Source organism: Carcharhinus amblyrhynchos, unplaced genomic scaffold (genome assembly GCF_965287045.1).
Source record: "Carcharhinus amblyrhynchos unplaced genomic scaffold, sCarAmb.v2.hapA scaffold_46, whole genome shotgun sequence".
Taxonomy (NCBI): Eukaryota; Metazoa; Chordata; class Chondrichthyes; order Carcharhiniformes; family Carcharhinidae; genus Carcharhinus; species Carcharhinus amblyrhynchos.
This window is the reverse complement of record NW_027649787.1, coordinates 241694-263292: the sequence shown is the minus strand read 5'-3', so window position 1 is coordinate 263292 and position 21599 is coordinate 241694. Positions and strand designations below refer to the sequence as shown.

General features: G+C 46.4%; 1 protein-coding gene across 1 annotated transcript; it reads right to left on the bottom strand.

The window, feature by feature from the left end:
* Positions 1-7510: 7510 nt before the first annotated feature.
* Positions 7511-10399, bottom strand: LOC145337316 (immunoglobulin lambda-1 light chain-like). Its single transcript, XM_080182116.1, has 3 exons — positions 10297-10399; positions 7926-8264; positions 7511-7833 (listed from the first exon to the last, which is right to left on the bottom strand). The coding sequence occupies exons 1-3, from the start codon at positions 10397-10399 to the stop codon at positions 7511-7513; spliced, it is 765 nt and encodes a 254-aa protein (XP_080038242.1).
* Positions 10400-21599: the final 11200 nt, after the last annotated feature.

Here is a 21599-nt window from a genome sequence, read left to right as displayed (position 1 = left end):
GAACCTACACATCCCTGGATACTAAGGGGCAATTTCTTAGAATGGCCAATCAACCTAACCCGCACATCTTTGGAGTGTGGGAGGAAACTGGAGTACCCGGAGGAAACCCACACAGACACGAGAAGAATATGGAAACTCCACACAGCCAGTGACCCGAGCACAGGAATCGAACCCAGCACGTTGGAAGCTGTGAAACAGCAGTGCTAACCCACCGTGCTACCGTGCCGCCCAAGTGTACCGTGTACCGTGCATGGAGAATGAAAGGAGAGGGTGCAGATTATCGTGTTACACTGATGGCTAGGCTGTGGAGAAAGTTCAACTTAATATGAGGCAGGTCAATTCCAATGTCTGGTGACAGCAGGGAAGAAGCTGTTCTTGCGTGGGTTGGTGTGTAACCTCAGACTTATGTATCTTTTTCCCAAAGGAAGAAGGTGGAGAAAAAAACATGTCCAGGGTGCATGGGGCCCTTGATAATGCTGGCTGTTTTGGCATAGAAATATAGGAGATACCAGCAGGGGAGGCCATTTGGCCCTTCGAGACTGCTCCACCACTCATTACAATCATGGCCGATCATCCAGCCCAACCTCCTAATCCTGCCTTCTCCCCATAACCTTCACCCCCAAGTGCTATATCCAACCGCCTGTTGAATACATTCAATGTTTTGGCATCAACTACTTCCTGTGGGAATGAATTCCACAGAATCACCGGGTGGAGAAATGTCTACTCACCTCCGTCCTAAATGGTCTACCCCGAATCCTCAAACTCTGACCCCCCTGGTTCTGGACTCCCCCCACCATCGGGAACATCCTCCCTGCATCTACCCTAACTAGTCCTGTTAGAATTGTATAAGTCTCGATGAAATCCCTCCTCATTCGTCTGAACTCCAGTGAAAACAATCTTAACCTAGTCAATCTCTCCTCATACATTAGTCCCGCCATCCATGGAATGAGCCTGGTAAACCTTTGCTCCACTCCCTCGAGAACAAGAACATCCTTCCAAAGTGAATGCATTTGGTATGTCTCCTGCTCTGTCCAAGACCACAAGAACTGGTCCAGTCCCATCACTCAAACCAGCCTTCCATCCATTGAATCTGACTACACTTCCGGCTGCCTCGGGGAAAAGCAGCCAGCATAATCAAGAACCCCCCCCACCCACCTCCCCCCCCCCTCCCCCGACACACACACACCCCGGACATTCTCTCTTCCACCTTCTTCCATCGGGAAAAAAATACAAAAGCCTGAGGTCACGTACCGACTGACTCAAGAACAGTTTCTTTCCTGCTGCTGTCAGATTTATGAATGGACCGACCTCGCATTAAGTTGATCTTTCTCTACACCCTCGCTGTGACTGTAACACTACAATCCGCACCCTCTCCTTTCCTTCTTATGAACAGCATTCTCTGTAGAATGCGCAAGAAACAATACGTTTCACTGTATCCCAACAGATGTGGCAATAATAAATCAAATGTATGCACTCCGGGTGCTCCGGTTTCCTCCCACACCCCAAAGATGTGCTGTTAGGCTGATTGGCAGGAATAAATTGTCCCTAAATCAGTTTCCCTCAATCTGGATGGCCATAAAACATTAGACAGGGGTCGTGGGTAGAGAGGTGGACTGGTGGTGTTGAGATGGCGGCGCGGGCTCGTTGGGCCGAAGGGCCTGTTTCCCGGGCTGATTTTGTTCTTTGTTCTTTACTTTACGGAGGGTATGCTTTGTCTGTGTAGCGCTCGAGAAACAATACTTTTCGCTGTATCCCAATACATGTGACAATAATAAATCAAATCTATGTACTCTATGAATGGTATGCTTTGTCTGTATAGCGCATGTGCCAATAATAAATCAAATCTATGTACTCTATGAAGGGTATGCTTTGTCTGTATAGCGCATGTGCCAATAATAAATCAAATCTATGTACTCTATGAAGGGTATGCTTTATCTGTATAGCGCGCAAGAAACGATACTTTTCACTGCATTCCAATACAAGTGACAGTAATAAATCAATCCAATGTACTCAATGCAGGGTATGCTTTGTCTGTACAGCGCGCGACAAACAAGACTTCTCACTGTATCCCAATACATGTGACAATAATAAATCAAATCTATGCACTCTATGAATGGTATGCTTTGTATAGCGCGCAAGAAACAATACTTTTCATTGTGTCCCAATACATGTGAGAACAATAAAGCAAATCTGTGTACTCTATGAACGGTATGTTTGTCTGTATACCGCGCAAGAAACATAAGAACATAAGAAATAGGAGCAGAAGTAGGCCATCTAGCCCTTCGAGCCTGCCCCGCCATTCAATAAGATCATGGCTGATCTGTCGTGGCTCAGTTCCACTTTCCCGCTTTCTCCCCATAACGCTTAATCCCATCTCTTGTCAAAAACCCATCAACCCGCGTCTTAAAAATATTTAGCGAGGCAGCCTCCTCCACTTCAACGGGCAGAGAATTCCAGAGATTCGCCACCCTTTGAGTGAAGAAGTTCCTCCTCAACTCCGTTCTAAACCGCCCCCCTTTTATCTTGAGGCTGTGCCCCCTAGTCCTACTATCCTTTCTGAGCGGGAAGAGTCTCTCCACCTCTATCCTATCCATCCCATTCATCAACTTGTACGTCTCAATGAGATCTCCCCTCATTCTTCTAAACTCTAACGAGTACAAGCCCAGTTTATTCAGCCTCTCCTCATAGCTCAACCCCCTCAACTCCGATATCAGCCTAGAAAACCTCCTCTGCACTCCCTCCAAGGCCAAAATATCTTGGCGCAGGTGCGGCGCCCAAAACTGCACACAGTACTCCAGCTGCGGCCTCACCAATGCCCTGTACAGCTGCAGCAAGACCTCCCTGCTTTTATATTCAATCCCCCTCGCTATGAAGGCCAGCATCCCATTCGCCTTCCTGACCACCTGCTGCACCTGCAAGCTGGGTTTTTGCGACTCATGCACAAGGACCCCGAGGTCCCTCTGCACCGTCGCCTGCTGCAGTTTTTCGCCCCGTAAGTAACCACCTCACACTTGCCAACATTAAATTCCATTTGCCATTTCCTGGCCCATTCGCCCAGCCTATCTAGATCATTCTGCAGACTCTCCACACCCTCCGCACAATTTGCCGTTCCCCCAATCTTGGTGTCATCAGCAAATTTCGACACCCTACACTCGGTTCCCTCCTCCAGATCATCTATATAAATGGTAAAAAGCTGAGGCCCCAGCACCGACCCCTGGGGCACTCCACTAGTCACCATCCGCCAATCCGAATAGCACCCGTTGACCCCGACTCTCTGCCTCCTATTTGACAACCAATCCTCCATCCACGCTAACACCCTACCCCCAACTCCATGTCCCTCGACCTTCTGCAAAACTTTTCACTGTATCCCAAAACATGTGACAATAATAAATCAAATCTATGTACCCTATGAACGTTATGCTTTGTCTGTATAGCGCGAGAAACAATACTTCTCACTGTATCCCAATACATGTGACAATAATAAATCAAATCAAATCAAATATCCCACAAATGAATTAAACAAAAAAGCTAATTGGCCTCGAGGCTTCCTCTGTCGGTTGTAGTCGCCAGGCTTGTTGAGGTTTCCCAGAGCTTTCTGCGTTGGTTATGAATTCTAAACCGCGGATTCATAATTAGTGAAAAGTATCCGTGTGGTTTATCAATAATAATTCCATTCATTCACCTCGTTATTCTGTTTGTGTTCTCTGGATTCTGTCAGTTCCTCATCACTGTTCCCGGTTCCTGTTAGAAAGAGGGATTTAAACTGAAATTTAAAATGGATTGATCTCACACCGAACCCGATCAGAAGTGTCAATAACTCAAGTGATAAATTTGTGGATTGAGAATTCCCCGGAGTAACAGCGTCCCCCCAACAATCGCTACCTCTCCGCCGGTTCCTGCAGATCCTTCTTCCGGCCACAAGGACCAGTCCCAGAAGGAGAAGCGCAGCGGCCGACAAACCCCCGGAAAACACTAACTGACAGGTGGTCGAGAACGGAGGATCTGTAAAAAAGAATTAAACTTTCACTCAACGGAAATCAAGTGTGGAAATAATTAAACAAGCGAAGGATTTTGTTCAATCTAACTGTCCAATCCGACCGGAAAATGGTTAAAATTTTTGCACACTTTCCCATCACGCAATAGAGTAGCATTTTTACAACAGAACACAAGGCGAGATAGACAGAGACAGTGACAGGGAGACTGAGCACTTTTTGAACAGGGCACAGAGAGAGATGGGGGGACAGAGTGAAAGATTCCGGGGGAGAATAACCACGTAATCCTACAGTGCAGAAGAAGACCATTCGGGCCATCGAGTCTGCACTACCCTATCCCCGTCACCTCACGTATTCACCCTGCTAAGCCCCAATGACACTCGGCTCAATTTAGCATGGCAAATCAACCCAACCCGCACATCTTTGGACTGTGGGAGGAAACCGGGGCACCCGGAGGAAACCCACGCAGACACGAGGAGAATGCGCAAACTCCACACAGACAGTGACCCGAGCCGGGAATCGAACCCAGATCCCTGGAGCTGTGAAGCAGCAGTGCTAACCCACTGTGCTGCAATTGTTGCCACCATGTTGCCCTATCGAGAAATTTTTAAGAAAAGCACTTTTCCAATAGGGAGAAGCACACAGAGAGAGGTAGTGACAGAGGGACTGAGCACTTTTTGAACAGGGCCCATGTAGAGAAAGGGGGAGAGTGTATGAACGCTTCAGGGAGGAGAAAGAACCAAGATGTTCCAAAGCCCAGTTTAAACAGTAGAGAAACAAAGCAGTAACTCATAGAATCATAGACGCTGACAACATGGAAACAGGCCCTTCGGCCCAACCTATCCAACCTGTCCTCTTTTTTAGCCACTAAGTTAGTCTCATTTGTCCGCGTTTGGCCCATATCCTTCTATAGCCATCTTGCCCAGGAAACTTTCCAAGTTTAAAAGGTAGATTTGTACCCACCTCTGCTACTGCCCCTGATAGCTTGTTCCAAACTCTCACCACCCTCTGTGTGAAAAAATCCGCCCCAGATATATTGACAGAATAAATTATTCAAAGTTAGTGGAGCGATCAGATGGAACACCGTTCAAACAGGACAAGGGATAGAGAGATAGGCAGATTAGATAACTCGTACAGAAGTATTTCGCTCAATTTCAATTGGGAAGCATACAGAGAGCTTCAGAGATAGAAATGAAAGGAGAGAACAAAGTAAACAATGCAGGGAGAGATGGGTAGACACTTAGACGGAGCACCATGTAACTGGCAGAAAAATAGTAAAGATAGAACGCTGGAGAATACTTGATAAAAAATAGAGGGAGAGAGAGAAAGAGGGAGAGAGAGAGACATAGAGGTAGAGAGAGAGATGAATAGCTGAAGGTAGAGTGAGAGTGAAAGAGATGCAAACATTGGGTGAGGACATACCGACCGAGAAATATACACCATGGTAAAATGGGGGATTGATACAGAGAAAGGGGGGAGGGGAGGTAAACAGTGGAAGATAAACAACTGGACAGATCAAACACATCCCTACAACACACGGCAAGGCCACTCAGCCCATCGAACCAGTCCGACAACTGTCCCAACCAGGGACAAGCAACACAAGCCCAAATATTTACCTTAACAATTTAGCATGGTCAATCCAGTCTTAGGACATGAAAGAATAATTTAGCAGGGCCAATCCAGGTAACTTGCACATCTTTGGACACTAAGGGACAATTTAGCATGAGCAATCCCCCTAACCCGCACATCTCTGGACACTAAGGGACAATTTAGCATGGTCTTAGGACATGAAAGAAATATTTAGCAGGGCCAATCCAGGTAACTTGCACATCTTTGGACACTAAGGGACAATTTATCATGAGCAATCCCCCTAACCCGCACATCTCTGGACACTAAGGGACAATTTAGCATGGTCAATCCCCCTAACCTACACATTTTTGGACACTAAGGGACAATTTAGCATGGCCAATTCACCGAACCTACACATCTTTGGACACTAAGGGACAATTTAGCATGGCCAATCCAGGTAACTTGCACATCTTTGGACACCAAGCGGCAATTTAGCATGGCCAATCCAGATAACCCGCATTCCTTGGACACTAAGGGGTAATTTACCCTGGTCAATCCACCTGACCAACACATCTTTCAACAGTAAGGGGTAATTTAGCGCGATGGAGCCACATAACCTGCACTTCTTTGGAGTGTGCGAGGGAACCAGAGCTCCCGGAGGAAACCCGATGCAACTCATAGGGTCAGAAGTGGAGACAGAGGAAGGGATAAATAAATGGTTCACCGGCAACGCTGAGAAAGAGCAACACTGGGGATAGAATCACATATTGTCAATTTTACTCACTGACTGACTGGCCCCTGACCTTCAGGAATGTAACGGTGTCTTAGCCAGACACAGGAAGTGGGAGAGGGAAGTGGCCATTCTAATCTCATCTATCCAGTCTAATCTGATATTCAATAACACCATGGGCTAAGCGTGTGCATCAATTTCACTTTCCCCCCTTTCCTCTTACCCCTTAATGTATCAATTTTCACAAATGTGCCTCAGTGATTATTATTTAAAAAGCGAAAAGTTGCAGCATGCTAAGGTGCAGAGGGACCTGGGGGTCCTTGTGCATGAATCGCAAAAACCCAGTCTGCAGGTACAGCAGGTGATCAGGAAGGCGAATGGGATGTTGGCCTTCATAGCGAGGGCGATAGAATATAAAAGCAGGGAGGTCTTGCTATAACTGTACAGGGCACTGGTGAGGCCGCAACTGGAGTACTGTGCGCAGTTTTTGACGCCGTATTTGCGAAAGGATATATTAGCCTTGGAGGGAGTACAGATAAGGTTCACCAGGCTGATACCGGAGATGAGGGGGTTCATTTATGAGGAGAGACTGAATAAACTGGGTCTGTAGTCCTTAGAGTTTAGAAGACTGAGGGGTGACCTTATAGAGACGTATAAGATAATGAAGGGGATGGATAGGGTAGAGGTAGAGAGATTCTTCCCGCTTAGAAAGGATCGCAGGACTACAGGGCACAGCCTCAAGATAAAAGGGGGTGCAGTTTAGACCGGAGTTGAGGAGGAACTTCTTCACTCAAAGGGTGGTGAATCTCGGAAATTCTCTGCCCGTTGAAGTGGTTGAGGCTGCCTCGCTGAATATATTTAAGTCACGGGTAGGTAGATTTCTGATAGACAGGGGAATTCAGGGTTACGGGCAGAAAGCGGGAAAGTGGAACTGATCCACTTTAGATCAGCCATGATCTTATTGAATGCCGGGGCAGGATCGAAGGGCTAGATGGCCTACTCCTGCTCCTATTTCTTTTGTTCTTCCATCCACGGTTTTCTAGAGTAGTGACAGAGAGTTTAAATGTCAGAGAACAAATCTCTGATCGTTTGGGAGGGCTGTGATAGGGCAGAGATGAATTGGGCCTCCACGGGGACAATCGCAGAGACACTGCTAATTTACAAAGTTGGACTGTTCATAGTAAAGTGTCCCGTTAATGTTAAATTAATTGATAAATGGTCATTGTGAATAGTTACCTCTCTGAGATGAGACACTGTCACTGAGAATACTTTCACCGGAGTTGACCTGAACGGCGCAAGAACAGCGAGCGCCTCTTCTCCAAGTTTCCGCCGGGAGGCTGATGTGACTCCTGACGGTGTAGGTCCCGTCCGGCTCCAGTGTCCCCGAATCGGTCTGTCCATCGGTATCCTGCCCTGAAACATTCCAGCGGACGGGAAAGGGATCGGGAGACACGCCTCTGACCAAACACAACAACGGAACCCTTTCCATGGCGGGAATCTCATCCAGCGGCGGGGTGAGGAGGAATATGGAGGGAGAGCCCGCTAAAATGAAACAGAGCACCCATTCATTGGTGGAAGAGGACGCGTTAATTGTTTTGAGATACCCACTGCAATAGAATAATCATGGAATTTACCTGTAATCACTAACTTGGAGCCATTCCCGAAAAATCCGACCTTGTTCTGGTAGTGGCGCTTTACACAGTAATACATCCCAGAATCATTTACTTGGGAATCCGCAATGGTTAGTGAACAAAGCCGCCCATTTTCAGAAATCTGGCTGGAAAATCTCCCCACAGCTTGGCTGTTCTCGTACGCTGTGTAAACCAAATCCATGCCGTCTCTCCCCCTCTGTCTGTACCAGAAGACAGAGCCAGCAGCCTGACCCTGGATATGGCAGCTGAGATTAACAGGCGTCCCCGCAGGGAGCGTCTGAACCGGCGGAAACTGGGACAGGGTGACCTGAGACACTGTGACTGGGAAAGAGAAAGAGAGAGAACAACAGTCACCTCAGGTTATGGAACATTCCCTCAAGGACAGTCGACAATTGGGGGTCAAACCAGCCTTCCATCTATGACACCTCCCGCTGCCTCGGGAAAAGCAGCCAGCATAATCAAGGACCCCCACACATCCCGGACATTCTCTCTTCCACCTTCTTCCGTCGGGAAAAATATACAAAAGTCTAAGGTCACGTATCGACCGACTCCAGAACAACTTCTTCCCTGCTGCTGTCAGACTTTTGAATAGACCTACCTCGCATTAAGTTGATATTTCTCTACACTCATGACGGTAACATGACATTCTACACCCTCTCTTTTCCTTCTCTATGCACGGTATGCTTTGTCTGTATAGTGCGCAACAAACAATACATTTTTCTCTATAGTAATACAGGTGACAATAATGCATCAAATCAAATGAAAACACAAAAATGCCTGATTCCGAAAAAACATTCGCACCGTTAAAATCGCTCTGATTATGGTGTTAGTTTTCCCATTTTTCTCCTCCCTTTCGAAAGGTATAATACCAGTCCATTCACCAGTAAATCTGGTTGAAACACTGGGGATGGGGTACATGGGAACTGGGTGATGTTCATCACGCAGAGAGCTTCAATAAAATTACATTTCTCAACTATTGTTTACATCCCGTCTCTCTCCTTATAGAAACGCGAATGACTGCGCATGCCTGAAACTGAACAAAAAAACAGAAAATGCTGGAAAATCTTAGTGGGATTACGGGAATTGGGATCAGTGCCGACTCGATGGGCCAAGTGGCCTCCTTGAGCACTGAAAAAACTGACTCTACGAATCTCATTCTGAGAGCTTCAGTGGAGCTTCAATACACCCGATGTTTGAGTCTGGATGATTCTCCGTCAGAGCTCCATTGCCTCTCCGCCGATGCTCTCAGAATCATAAAATCATAGAACCCCTGTAGTGCAGAAGGAGGCCGTTTGACCCACCGAGTCTGTCCCGATCACAACCCCTCCTAGGCCCTATTCCCGCAAGCTCACATATTTACACTGCTAATCCCCAGGTACGAAGGGACAATTTAGCATGGCCAATCAACATGACCTGCACAATTTTGTATCGTGCAGTAAGCCGGAGGAAACTCACGCAGATACGGGGAGAACGTGCAATCTCCGCACAGACAGTCACCCAAGCCGGGAATCCAAGTCCCGTTCTTGGCGCTGTGATGCGGCAGTGTTAACCAATGTGAGATGTTCCAGCATTTTCTGTTTCTGCGTTGTTTCTTCTTCTCCGTTGACTCTTGGCGCTAAAGTCAGTTCAAGAATTTATTACTGATTCTGAAGTTCTACTCGATTTTTTTTCCTCTCCAAAGTGACCAGTATTATTAACGGAGCCCATTGACACGTGATATCTGAGGAGAGATGGCAATTCGGATTAACTCCGTTCCATTGTTGTTAACCGGCGTTCCATTTTGTCAGTAACATTTGTTTCGTTCTTTAGTTAAACTTGCATGCTAATAGCAATAAACTTGCATGCCTATAGCACCGCAGGACACGGGGGGACCGTTCGGTTCTTCAAGTATCTGTTGAATCTTTGAAACGGTTAGGTAATGTTTTGAATTTTCCCCATTTAAATATGCATCCGATTCCCCCTGTTTGAAAGTTCCAATTTCCTCTTTTGAAACTTCCTGTTAAATCTGCTTCCTCTGCCCTTTCAGGCTGATATGAAAACTCGGATGGATTTTTTTAAAAATCCCATCGTCCCCCTCTCTGTTATTTTTACCAAATTCTTCGATCCATGTTCCCTTGGTTCCAGAAACTTCTGCCAATGGAAACAGTTTCTCCCTCTTCGCTCTATCCAAATCCTTCTCCACTCTATCTGAGCATAATGAGGATATCTCACCTTGAAAGAAATGGAACAGTGCACAGATGTTGAGGAAACTCATTGTCCTTGCGCCAGACTCTGAGATCCCGGTTCGAATCTCACTGAGAACTTGCCCTTGTTCTCTCTATGTGGGGAGGTGTGAAATATACGCCCTGTGTACATGAATGCAAAAACAACAGGAGTTTGGAAACGGAGCCGAGGACGAGAGCTCTCTGCGGTTTTCCTGTTTGCTGTAGGTCCAACTGCTGGCGTGCATTCGACATGTTCTACAAAATGTTTCATATCCGTATACACGTTGGTTGGGCCAGACTTGGAGTGCGGAGCACGGTTCTTCCTAATCCGAGAAAAGCTTGTTTTTTTTTCAAAAAAGTTCATTCATTCGGCACAAGTAGGCTCACATTAACACTGCAATGAAGTTACTGTGAAACATCTCTCAGTCGTCACAATCCGGCGCTTGTTCATGTACACTGAGAGAGAATTTAGCACGGCCAAACCAACGAACCAGCACATTTTTTTCAGGATGTGGGAGGAAATTGGTGCACTTGAACAAAACAAATGAAAACATAAGAAATAGGAGCAGGAGTAGGCCGCCTAGCCCTTCGAGCCTGCCCTGCCATTCAATGAAGTGGACCAGTTCCACTTCAGATCAGCCATGATCTCATTGAACACGCGCAGACAGAAGCAGAGTGCGCAGACTCCACACAGACAGTGACCTAAGCCGGCACTCCATCCCCTGCCCCGAGCGCTGTGAGGCAGCAGTGCGAAGCACTGCACCACCAGGCCGCTGAAGCAAGGATACGCAGGCAATGGAAAAGGTGCAGTTAATATTTCACAAGACTGATCCAAGAAACTGTCGGTGAAATTTGAAAATATTGGAGCCCCTTTTCTCTGAAAAAGAAAGAAAATTAAGGGCTGACCGATCGAAATATTTATAATTATGAAGTGGTTCAACAAGGCAGAAGTAGGAGTGCAAAATATTGCAGGATGATCTTATCACCGATAGAGAATTCAGGACAAAAAGTATTTTGAAAGAATTGACAGAATGATTTGATTGATTATTGTCAAAGGAATTGGGATTACAGTGAAAAGTATTGTGCCTTGCGGGCTGTACAGGCAAAGCATACCGTTCATAAATTTGATTGATGATTGTCACATGCATTGGGATACAGTGAAAGACATTAGCGCGCTATGCAGACAAAGCATACCCTTCATAGAGAAGGGAAGGAGGGTGTGCAGAATGCAATGGCACAGTCAGAGCTAGGGTGCAGAGAAAGTTCACTTTAGTGTAAGGTTAAGTCTTGCATTAATACATGGTGGAGAACATAGGAACTGCCTGCTGCGGTTGTAAATGCGCCTAGTTTGGGGGCGTTTAAGAGATCCGTGGATAGGTTTATGGACGAAAAGGGATTGGTTTAGGTTAGTGGGTCATTGTTTTTTAACTGGTCGGCGCAACATCGTGGGCCGAAGGGCCTGTTCTGCGCTGTAATGTTCTATGTTCTATGTTCTATAAGAAATAGGAGCAGGAGGAGGCCATCTAGCTCTTCGAGCCTGCCCCGCCATTCAATAAGATCATGGCTGATCTGAGGTGGATCAGTTCCACTCTCCCGCTTGCTCCCCATATCCCTTAATTCCCCTGTCTATCCGAAACCTATCTACCCGTGACTTAAATATATTCAGCGAGGTAGCCTGGTTCCACTGGTCGGCGCAACATCGAGGGCCGAAGGGCCTGTACTGCGCTGTAATGTTCTATGTTCTATGTTCAAGGGAGGTGCCCAGGACGGTGAGGATTGCGTGGGCTGGGGTCGTGGGTCTTTTGCTGTTATGCACACAAGCTCTTTTCTCAGGTAACTCAGTACTCGGGCCCCCAGGGATTGGAAAACATGGTGGAAATGCACGTTTTACAGAGACATAGAACATTACAGCGCAGTACAGGCCCTTTGGCCCTCAATGTTGCGCCGACCAGTGGGACCAATCTAATGACCCTCTAACCTAAACTATTCCAATGTTATCCATATGCCTATCCACTGACCATTTGAATGCCCTTAAAGTTGGCGAGTCCACAACTGCTGCAGGCAGGGGCATTCCACGCCCTTACTACCCTCTGAGTAAAGAGCCTACCTCCGACATTCATCCTCTAATTGCCACCCCTTAATTTAAAGCTATGTCCCCTCGTGTTAGCCATCCGAGGAAAAGGGCTGTCACTGTCCACCCTATCTAACCCTCTGATCATCTTGTGTGCCTCAATTAGGTCACCTCGTAACCTTCTTCTCTCTAATGGAAATTACCTCAAGTTCCTCAGCCTTTTCTCATACGACGGGAAGTGGTTGTGAAATTGAAAATTCAGCGCTGTGTTTATTTTGTCTCAGCGTTTCCTGTTTACACTTCAGGAGCCCAGTCACATCTCAGCCACAAGGAGAAACACCTCATAACTTATGTCTAACTGGGAACTTCAGACTGATTCAAACTGTGGAGGAGCGGCAAGGTTGCAGAACTCAACAACACTACCGGTTTGTGACATTCTCTTGAGTCCAGTGGACAGCAGCCTAATACCGAGTGTTGCATTGAAATCACTCTGAACACATTCTGTTTCAAACCAGAAACTGTCAGACTGAAGAAACCTAGAAACAGCAGTGAATTATTGAACTATTGTTTGACCCGGTCTACCTGTCTGCGCTAAAAACATCCACTTACGCAATGGAGCATGGACAATCTGCTCAGGACTGGTATTTACCCATCACACGAAACTCGTGCTGTATTTTGGCGGCGTGGACCCGTTGGGCCGAAGGGCCTGTTTCCCATGCTGTGTTGTTCTTTGTTCTTTGTATTTTCCGGAGTGTGGCGACTCGGGGATTTTCACACTAACTTCACTGCAGTGTTAAGAACATAAGAAATAGGAGCAGGAGTAGGCCATCTGGCCCTTCGAGCCTGCCCCGCCATTCAATAAGATCATGGCTGACCTGAAGTGGCTCAGTTCCACTTTCCCGCTTTCTCCCCATAACCCGTAATTCGCTTATCGATCAGAAACCTATCTACCCGTGACTTAAATATATTCAGCGAGGTAGCCTCCACCACTTCAACGGGCAGAGAATTCCAGAGATTCACCACCCTTTGAGTGAAAAAGTTCCTCCTCAACTCTGATTAAACTGCACGCCCCCCCCCCCTTATCTTGAGGCTGTGCCCCCTAGTACTGCTGTCCTTTCTAAGCGGGAAGAATCTCCCTACCTCTACCCTATCCATCCCCTTCATTATCTCTGTAAGATCCCCCCTCATCCTTCCAAACTCTAACGAGTACAGACCCAGTCTATTCAGACTCTCTTCATAGTCCAACCCCCTCATCTCCGGTATCAGCCCAGTGAACCTCCTCTGCACCCCCGCCAAGGCCAATTCATCCAATTGGCATCCGCGTGGCGGGCAAAATGGCCTCTTTCTATAGCCATAGTTCGATGATTCGTGTGGATAAAATCAACTTAGCCGTGACGTCAGAGAGGAACATAGATTGTGGATATTTTTTTTTCCAAGACTAAATGTATCTGTGTCCAGTACCAGGATATAACCTGTTTAGTTTTGGCATGCACACAACACTGTAGATTTCATACTCATGTAGCTGAAATTCCCAGCCAGGTGCCTTGTCAGTCCCTAAGCCTACTTCGAATGGACTTTTCACTCCAAAAATGGCTTCCTTAATTAGCTAAAGCGCCACCGAAACACTTTCAGTTTGAACCCCTTGGGGACCTGGAATCACACGGCATTTCAAACCCTGTTTGAATATATTGCAGTATCGCTTTGCCTCACGTGCTGTATAAAATGCAGCATGGAATTGTCGACGCAGATATCGGAGATTAGAAACATGGGAAGACTCAAGTTGAAGTGATATTTAATTGTAGAATAATTAGCATTAGGAGAAAATTCAGTTTCCACTTTCTGGGCCAGCTAGAAATTCAACCACAAATCCGTCTGCAGTTCATCTGTTCAAACTTTGCATACGACAAGTGCTAAAGTTTCTGCAACATAAGACATCCAGAAACCACATGGTGAGCACGCTCTCTTTCTTCTCCAGTTAGGGTGTTGCATGCTTCTTGAAGGCCGACTGAGCCTCAAGTGTCTGTAGATGAAAAGTCATCTGCAATGTAATCAATAGTGTCGGGATAGTTGAGGCCATTGAACCAGGAGATCCATCGAACCCATGAAAGAGAATCTGAACCAGGCCTCTCCCCGCCGTATGCCCGTTAACCTGCGTCTTAATCATGACTAATCCATCTAAGCAACACATCTTTGGACTCTGTGGGGCAATTTAGCGTGCCGAATTGATCTGACATACAAATCTTTGGATTCTAAGGGTGAATTTAGCATGGCTAATCCACCTAACTGGCAAAAAGTTGGACAGCACGGGGAAATTTAGAACATAGAACATTACAGCGCAGTACAGGCCTTTCGGCCCTCGATGTTGCACGGACCAGTGGAACCAATCTAATGACCCTCTAACCTAAACTATTCCAATGTTATCCGTATGCCTATCCACTGACCATTTGAACGCCCTTAAAGTTGGCGAGTCCACAACTGCTGCAGGCAGGGCATTCCACGCCCTTACTACCCTCTGAGTAAAGGACTTACCTCTGACATCCGTCGTATAATTACCACCCCTTAATTTAAAGCTATGTCCCCTTGTGTTAGCCATCACCATCCAAGGAAAAAGGCTCTCACTGTCCACCCTATCCAATCCTTTGTTCATCTTGTATGCCTCAATCACTCATCTCGTAACATTCTTCTCTCCAATGAAAATAACCTCAAGTCCCTCAGCCTTTCCTCATAAGACCTTCCCACCATATCAGGCAACATCCTGGTAAACCTCCTCTGCACCCTTTCCAATGCCTCCACATCTTTCTTATAATGCAGCGACCAGAACTGTGCGCAATACTCCAAGTGCGGCCGCACCAGAGTTTTCTACAGTTGTAACATGACCTCGCGGATCCGAAATTCAATCCCTCTCCCAATAAAAGCTAACACACCGTAACGTGGCCAAACCACATAATTGCACATTTTTGGGCACTAAAGAGTAATTTAACATGGCCCATCCTGCATCTTCGGACACTGTGGTCCAATTTGGCATGGTCAATCCACTTCACCTACACATCCTTGGACACTACGGGGCAATTTAGCACGGCCAATCCACCCTAACTTACACATCTTTGGACACTAAGGGGCAATTTAGCATAGCCAATCCCCCTAATCTACACATCTTTGGACACTAAGGGGCAATTTAGCATGGCCAATCCACCCTAACCTGTACATCTTTGGACACTAAGGGGCAATTTAGCATGGCCAATCCCCCTAACCTACACATCTTTGGACACTAAGGGGCAATTTAGCACGGCCAATCCACCTAGCCTACTCATCTTTGGACTCTAAGGGGCAATTTAGCATAGCCAATCCCCCTAACCTACACATCTTTGGACACTAAGGGGCAATTTAGCATGGCCAATCCACCCAGCCTACACATCTTTGGACACTAAGGGGCAATTTAGCATGGCCAATCCACCCTAACCTACACATCTTTCGACACTAAGGGGCAATTTAGCATGGCCAATCCACTTAACCGCCACATCTTTGGACTGTGGGATGAAACTGATACAGCTGGACGAAACCCATGCAAACACGGGGAGAACGTTCAGACTCCACATAGGCTCTGACCCGAGGCCGGAACCTGGGGTTCCTTGTGCAAGATTATCTTCAGGTTCATGTGCAGGTTCACTCGGTAGTTGGGAAGGCAAATGCAATGTTAGCATTCATGTCTGAGGACTAGAATACAAGAGCAGGGATGCACTTCTGGGGCTGTATAACGCCTGGTCAGACCCCATTTGGAGTATTGAGAGCAGTTGTGGGCCCCGTATCTAAGGAAGGATGTGCCAGCCTTGGATGTGCCAGAGGAGGTTCACACGAGAAGCCCCTATGAAGAACTTCTCGTATGAGGAACGGTTGGGGATTATAGGTCTATACTCGGTGGACTTTAGAAAGATGGTGGTCGGGGTTGGATTTTATTGAAACTTGCTGGATGCTGTGAGGCCTGGAAAGAGTGGACGTGGAGAGGATGTTTCCACGAGTTGGAAAAACTTGAATCAGAATGTATAATCACAGGCTAATGGAACAATCGTGTAAAACTGAGATGAGGAAGAATTTCTTCAACCAGAGAGTGGGGAATCTGTGGAACTCCTTGCTGCAGAGGAGGCCGGGTCACTGAGTGTCTTTAAGACAAAGATAGACAGGTTTTTGATTAATAAAGGGATCAGGGGGTTATGGGGAAAAGGCAGGAGAATGGGGATGAGAAAAATACCAGCCATGATTGAATGGTGGATCAGATTCCTTGGGCCGAGTGGCCTAAATCTGTTCTTACATCTTACGTTCTTACAGTCGTAAGATTGCGGCATTTTCATACTTACACTCTAAAGGCAGAATCCAACGCCATTCTCCTGTAAACCTGGTTGAAACACTGGAGTGGACACATGGGAACGTTTTTATTATTATTCATTCATGGGACATGGGCGTCGCTGGCTGGTTAGCTATTATTGCCCATCCCTAATTGCCCTTGTAGAGCTGTTGATCGTCAACCACAAAGGAGTGACTCTGGAGTCACTTGCAGGCCAGACAAGATAAGGAACGGCAGATAATCTTTGCTAAAGGACATCAGTGAGCCACATGGGGTTTTCCACCAACTGAGAATGAGTTCAGAGTCATCAGTCGACTCTTAATTCCAGGTATTTGCGTATTTAATAAATTAAGAACTTCGACAGAGCATTTTTTTTCATAGAATATATTCCATCATCTATAATTTTCTCTCGTTTTCTGCTATCACTTACCTTTTATCCAGAGTTGATATTTTGGTCTAATGTTCTGATTAAGAACAAAGAACAAAAATCAGCCCGGGAAACAGGCCCTTCGGCCCAACGAGCCCGCGCCGCCATCTCAACACCACCAGCCCCCCTCTCCACCCACGACCTCTGTCTAATGTTTTATCGCCTTCCAGATTGAGGGAAACTGATTTACGGACCATTTATTCCTGCCAATCAGCCTAACAACACATCTTTGGGCTGTGGGAGGAAACCGGAGCACCCGGAGAAAACCCACGCAAGCACGGGGAGAATGTGCAATCTCCCCACAGACACCGGCCCAAATCCATGTGTCTGCACAGCAATCAGCGATAGTCACTGAGCTGTCGTCTTGCCCAGTATCTGGTCCAGTTTAGGCACACACTAACAACATGAGGCACTAGGCCAATCTCGAACAACCAGGAGCAGCCCCAGTACGACCCATCGCGTGTATGCCCCTCGTTGGACACAAGGTGGACCGACTTCAAACCTGTGAATGAAAAGCCCTCTATTCCACAGGTACCCATATTGTCAATGTAGTAAACTCACATTTTTATCCCAGGACAAAGGACATTGAACCCGAGCCTTGAGTTCAATTCTGACCTTTGAGCGAGTGCCTGTGTGGAGTTTGAACGTTCTCCCCGTATCTGCGTGGGTTTCCTCCGGACGCATCCGCTCCCTTCCACACTCCAAAGATATGCAGATGAGGTGAATTGGTCATGCCAAATTGTCCCCTATTGTTCCAGAATGTGCAGGCTATGTGGATGGACCATGCTAAATTACCCCTTAAAGGCCAAAGATGTATCGTTTAGTTATTGGACGTGCTAAATTTCCCCTTTCCATCCAAAGATGTGTGGTTAGATGAATTGGCCATTCTTCATTGCCCCTGAGTTTCCAAAGATGAGTAGGTTAGATGGAATGGCCATGCCAAATTGGCCTTAAGTGTCTGAAGATGTGCAGTTTTGGTGGACTGGCCATGCTAATTTTCCCCTTAGTGTCCAAAAGTGTGCAGGTTAGGTGGATTGGCCATGCTAAATTGTCCCTTAGTGTCCAACGATGTGTAGGTTAGGGTGGATTGGCCATGCTAAATTGTCCCTGAGTGTCCAAAGATGTGTAGGTTAGGGTGGATTGGCCATGCTAAATTGTCCCTTAGTGTCCAAAGATGTGTAGGTTAGGTGGATTGGCCGTGCTAATTTTCCCCTTAGTGTCCAAAGATGCGCAGATTGGGTGGAGTGGCCTTGCTAATTTTCCCCTTAGTGTCCAAAGGTGTGCATGTTAGGTGGATTGGCCATGCTAATTTGCCCCTTAGTGTCCAAAGATGCGCAGGTTAGGTGGACTGGCCGTGCTAAGTTGCCCCTTAGTGTCAGGGAGATTAGTAGAGTACATACAAAAGGTTACGTAGATATGGCCCATTTGGGATTATTGACTGTGATTGGCTGATTGGCCGAATATCCTATTTCTATGCTGGAGCTATTCGATGATTCTAATTCGGTTTATTTCTTTTTTTTATTAATTGTTATTGATTGATACACCATATTTTCCCCTTCTTTAATGTGCATTTTATTTTAAATTAAACGTGAATGAGAAGCTACATAATCATATCACCGCACAGCACAGTTGGAGACCATTCTGCATTCGTGCCTCTGCTGGTCCTTTGCAGATATATATTATTAGTCCCCGCCCCCTCTTTCCGGGTTTCCCCCATATCTCTGCCACGTTTGCCCCCATCACGTTTTTAAGCAAATCCCCCTTTTGAAATTTCCGATTCAATCTGCTTACAGATTTGCGATTGAATCTATGTGGAGTTTGCACATTCTCCTCGTGTCAGCGTGGGTTTCCTCCGGGTGCTCCGGTTTGCTTCCACAGTCCAAAGATGTGCGGGTTAGATTGATTGACCGTGCTAAGAAATTGTCCCTTAGTATCTAGGTTAGAGGGATTAGTGGGTAAAATATGTAGGGATATGGGGGTAGGGCCTGAGTGGGATTGTGTTGGGTGCAGACGCGATGGGCTGAAGGGCCTCTTTCTGCACTGTAGAGTTCTATGATTCTCTGATTCAAACCCTTTCGGACAGTGGCTTCTCTTCCCGTCTCCGGACATGCACCAGTTTTCTTCAATCTCTCTGCTCACTGACCCTCAGTGGAAATAGTATCTGTTTTTTACCTAATAGAATTCCATCTGAATTTGTCAAGGGTATCTCACCCTGGAAGAGACGGAGCAATGCACAGACGCCGAGCAAACTCATTGTCCTTGACCCAGTCGGCGGAATTCTGAATACCAATCCGAATCTCACTGCGGAATCTCTCTGAAGGAGGCGTGAAATATGCGGAGTGAATGCTGCGTTTATTAATACAGTAAAAAGTCTGACAACACCAGGTTTAAGTCCAACCGATTTATTTGATAGTGAACTCACTATTAAATAAATCGGTTGGACTTAAACCTGGTGTTGTCAGACTTTTTACTGTGTTTACCCCAGTCCAACGCCGGCATATCCACATCATGTTTATTAACACATGCACGATTGGTGTTACAAAAGAGAATTGAGGCAGAAAGCTCTGCGGTTTTCCTGTTTACTACAGGTTCAAGCGTAGTAACGCGCTGAGCACATTTGGCAACATACCACACGTATCTATCCATATCAGGTGGGCCAGATTTGGAGAACAGAGCACTGCTAACCTGGAAAGGATACAGTGCGAATGGAACTGTTGATCTAAATACTCACAAGATTGACAGCAGAACTTTCAACTGTCATTAAGCATTGAATAGCGTGGAGTTCTCTCTAAAACAAGTGAGGATTGAGGATTGGCAGGAAAGGGATGATTACAAATCTGACATTGTTGAAAGTACAGACATAGGATTTCTAATGGATTGATCACTAGTTTAAGCTAGTCACTACTAAATGCAATAAGAAATTCAAGAAATTGGGGAGAATGTGATTTGATTTGATTCGAATGGGTTTGATTTATTGTTGTCACAGCGAATGTTTATTATCAGTGTACAAAGAACAAAGAATAAAACCGCCCGGGGAAACAGGCCCTTCGGCCCAATGAGCCCGCGCCGCCATTTTAACATTATGAGTCCCCCCTCCAAAGAACAAAAACAGCCCGGGAAACAGGCCCTTCGGCCCAACGAGCCCGCGCCGCCATTTTATCATTATGAGTCCCCCCTCCAAAGAACAAAAACAGCCCGGGAAACAGGCCCTTAGGCCCAACGAGCCGGTGCCGCCATTTTTACATTATAAGTCCACCCTCCACCCATGACCCTTGTCTATGCTTATGGCATTCCACATTGAGGGAAGACTAATTTAGGGACAATTTCTTCCACCAATCAGCCTAACAGCACATCTTTGAGGTGTGGGAGGAAACCGGAGCACCCGGAGAAAACCCACGCAAGCATGGGGAGAATGTGCAAACTTCCCACACACACTGGCCCAAATCCATGTGTCTGCACAGCAAACAGTGATAGTCACTGAGCTATCGTGTTGCCCAGCATCTGGTCCAGTTTAAGCGTACACTAACTATGTGAAGTACTAGGCTATTCTCGAAACATCCAAAAGCAGCCCTCGTATGACCCATCGCGTGTATGTCCCTTGTTGGACAACAAGGCGGGCCGAAGCACCTGTGGATTAAAATAGGAAAACATCAGCATCATTCCACATCCTTATAAACACATTCAAGGGAATCCCCAGGTAAAACAAGTGAGCCAGAAAATATGTTGGATCTTCCATAGGAATCAATTCATTCCCAGGGGCGTCCCAAGGCTCCTGATCCTTATTTAAAACAGTCTCCTATATCCTTCCATCTCCATCCCGCTCATGTGCCTGTCTAAGTAACTCTTAAACAACTCCAGCGTGCCTGCCTCCACCACCTTGCTTGGCAGAGCATTCCATACCCCCACTACCCTCTGTGTGAAAAACCTCCCTCTAACAACCGAATTATACCTCGCCCCCCTCACCCTAAGCCCATGGCCCCTCGTAATGTGCGTTTCCAACCTAGGAAAAAGTGAAAGCTATTGTTTCTTGCGCTATACAGACAAACCATACCGTTCATAGGGTGCAGAGATTTGATTTAATATTGTCACACGCATTGACATACAATTAATAGTATTGTTACTTGCGCACTATAATGACAAAGCATACTGTACATAGAGTACATGAGAAGAAGGAAAAGAGAGGGCGCAGAATATGATGTTACAGTCATAACTAGGTTGTCGAGAAAGATCAGCATAACATAAGGTCGGCCCATTCAAAAGTCTGATGGCAGCAGGGAAGAAGCTGTTCTTAAGTTAGAGATTGAATAGGTGAGGACTTTATTCCCTGGAGCGTAGAGGAATGAGGGGAGATTTGATAGAGGTGTATAAGATTTTGATGGGTATAGATAGAGTGAATGCAAGCAGGCTTTTTCCACTGAGGCTAGGGGAGAAAAAAACCCAGAGGGCATGGGTGAAAGGAGAAAAGTTTAAAGGAAATATTAGGGGGGGCTTCTTCACGCAGAGAGTGGTGGGAGTGTGGAATGAGCTGCCGGATAAAGTGGTAAATGTGGGGTCACTTATAACATTCAAGAAAAACTTGGACGGGTTCATGGGTGAGAGGGGTGTGGAGGGATAT

Bases quoted from the DNA above. Each gene is read 5' to 3' on its own strand.
- LOC145337316 (XM_080182116.1), bottom strand. From the start codon at position 10,399: ATGTCGAATGCACGCCAGCAGTTGGACCTACAGCAAACAGGAAAACCG. The intron at 8,265-10,296 runs GTACACAGGGCG...TCTCTTTCCCAG, and splicing joins CCTGTTGTTTTTGCATTCAT to TCACAGTGTCTCAGGTCACC. The intron at 7,834-7,925 runs GTAAATTCCATG...GTTTCATTTTAG, and splicing joins CTCCAAGTTAGTGATTACAG to CGGGCTCTCCCTCCATATTC.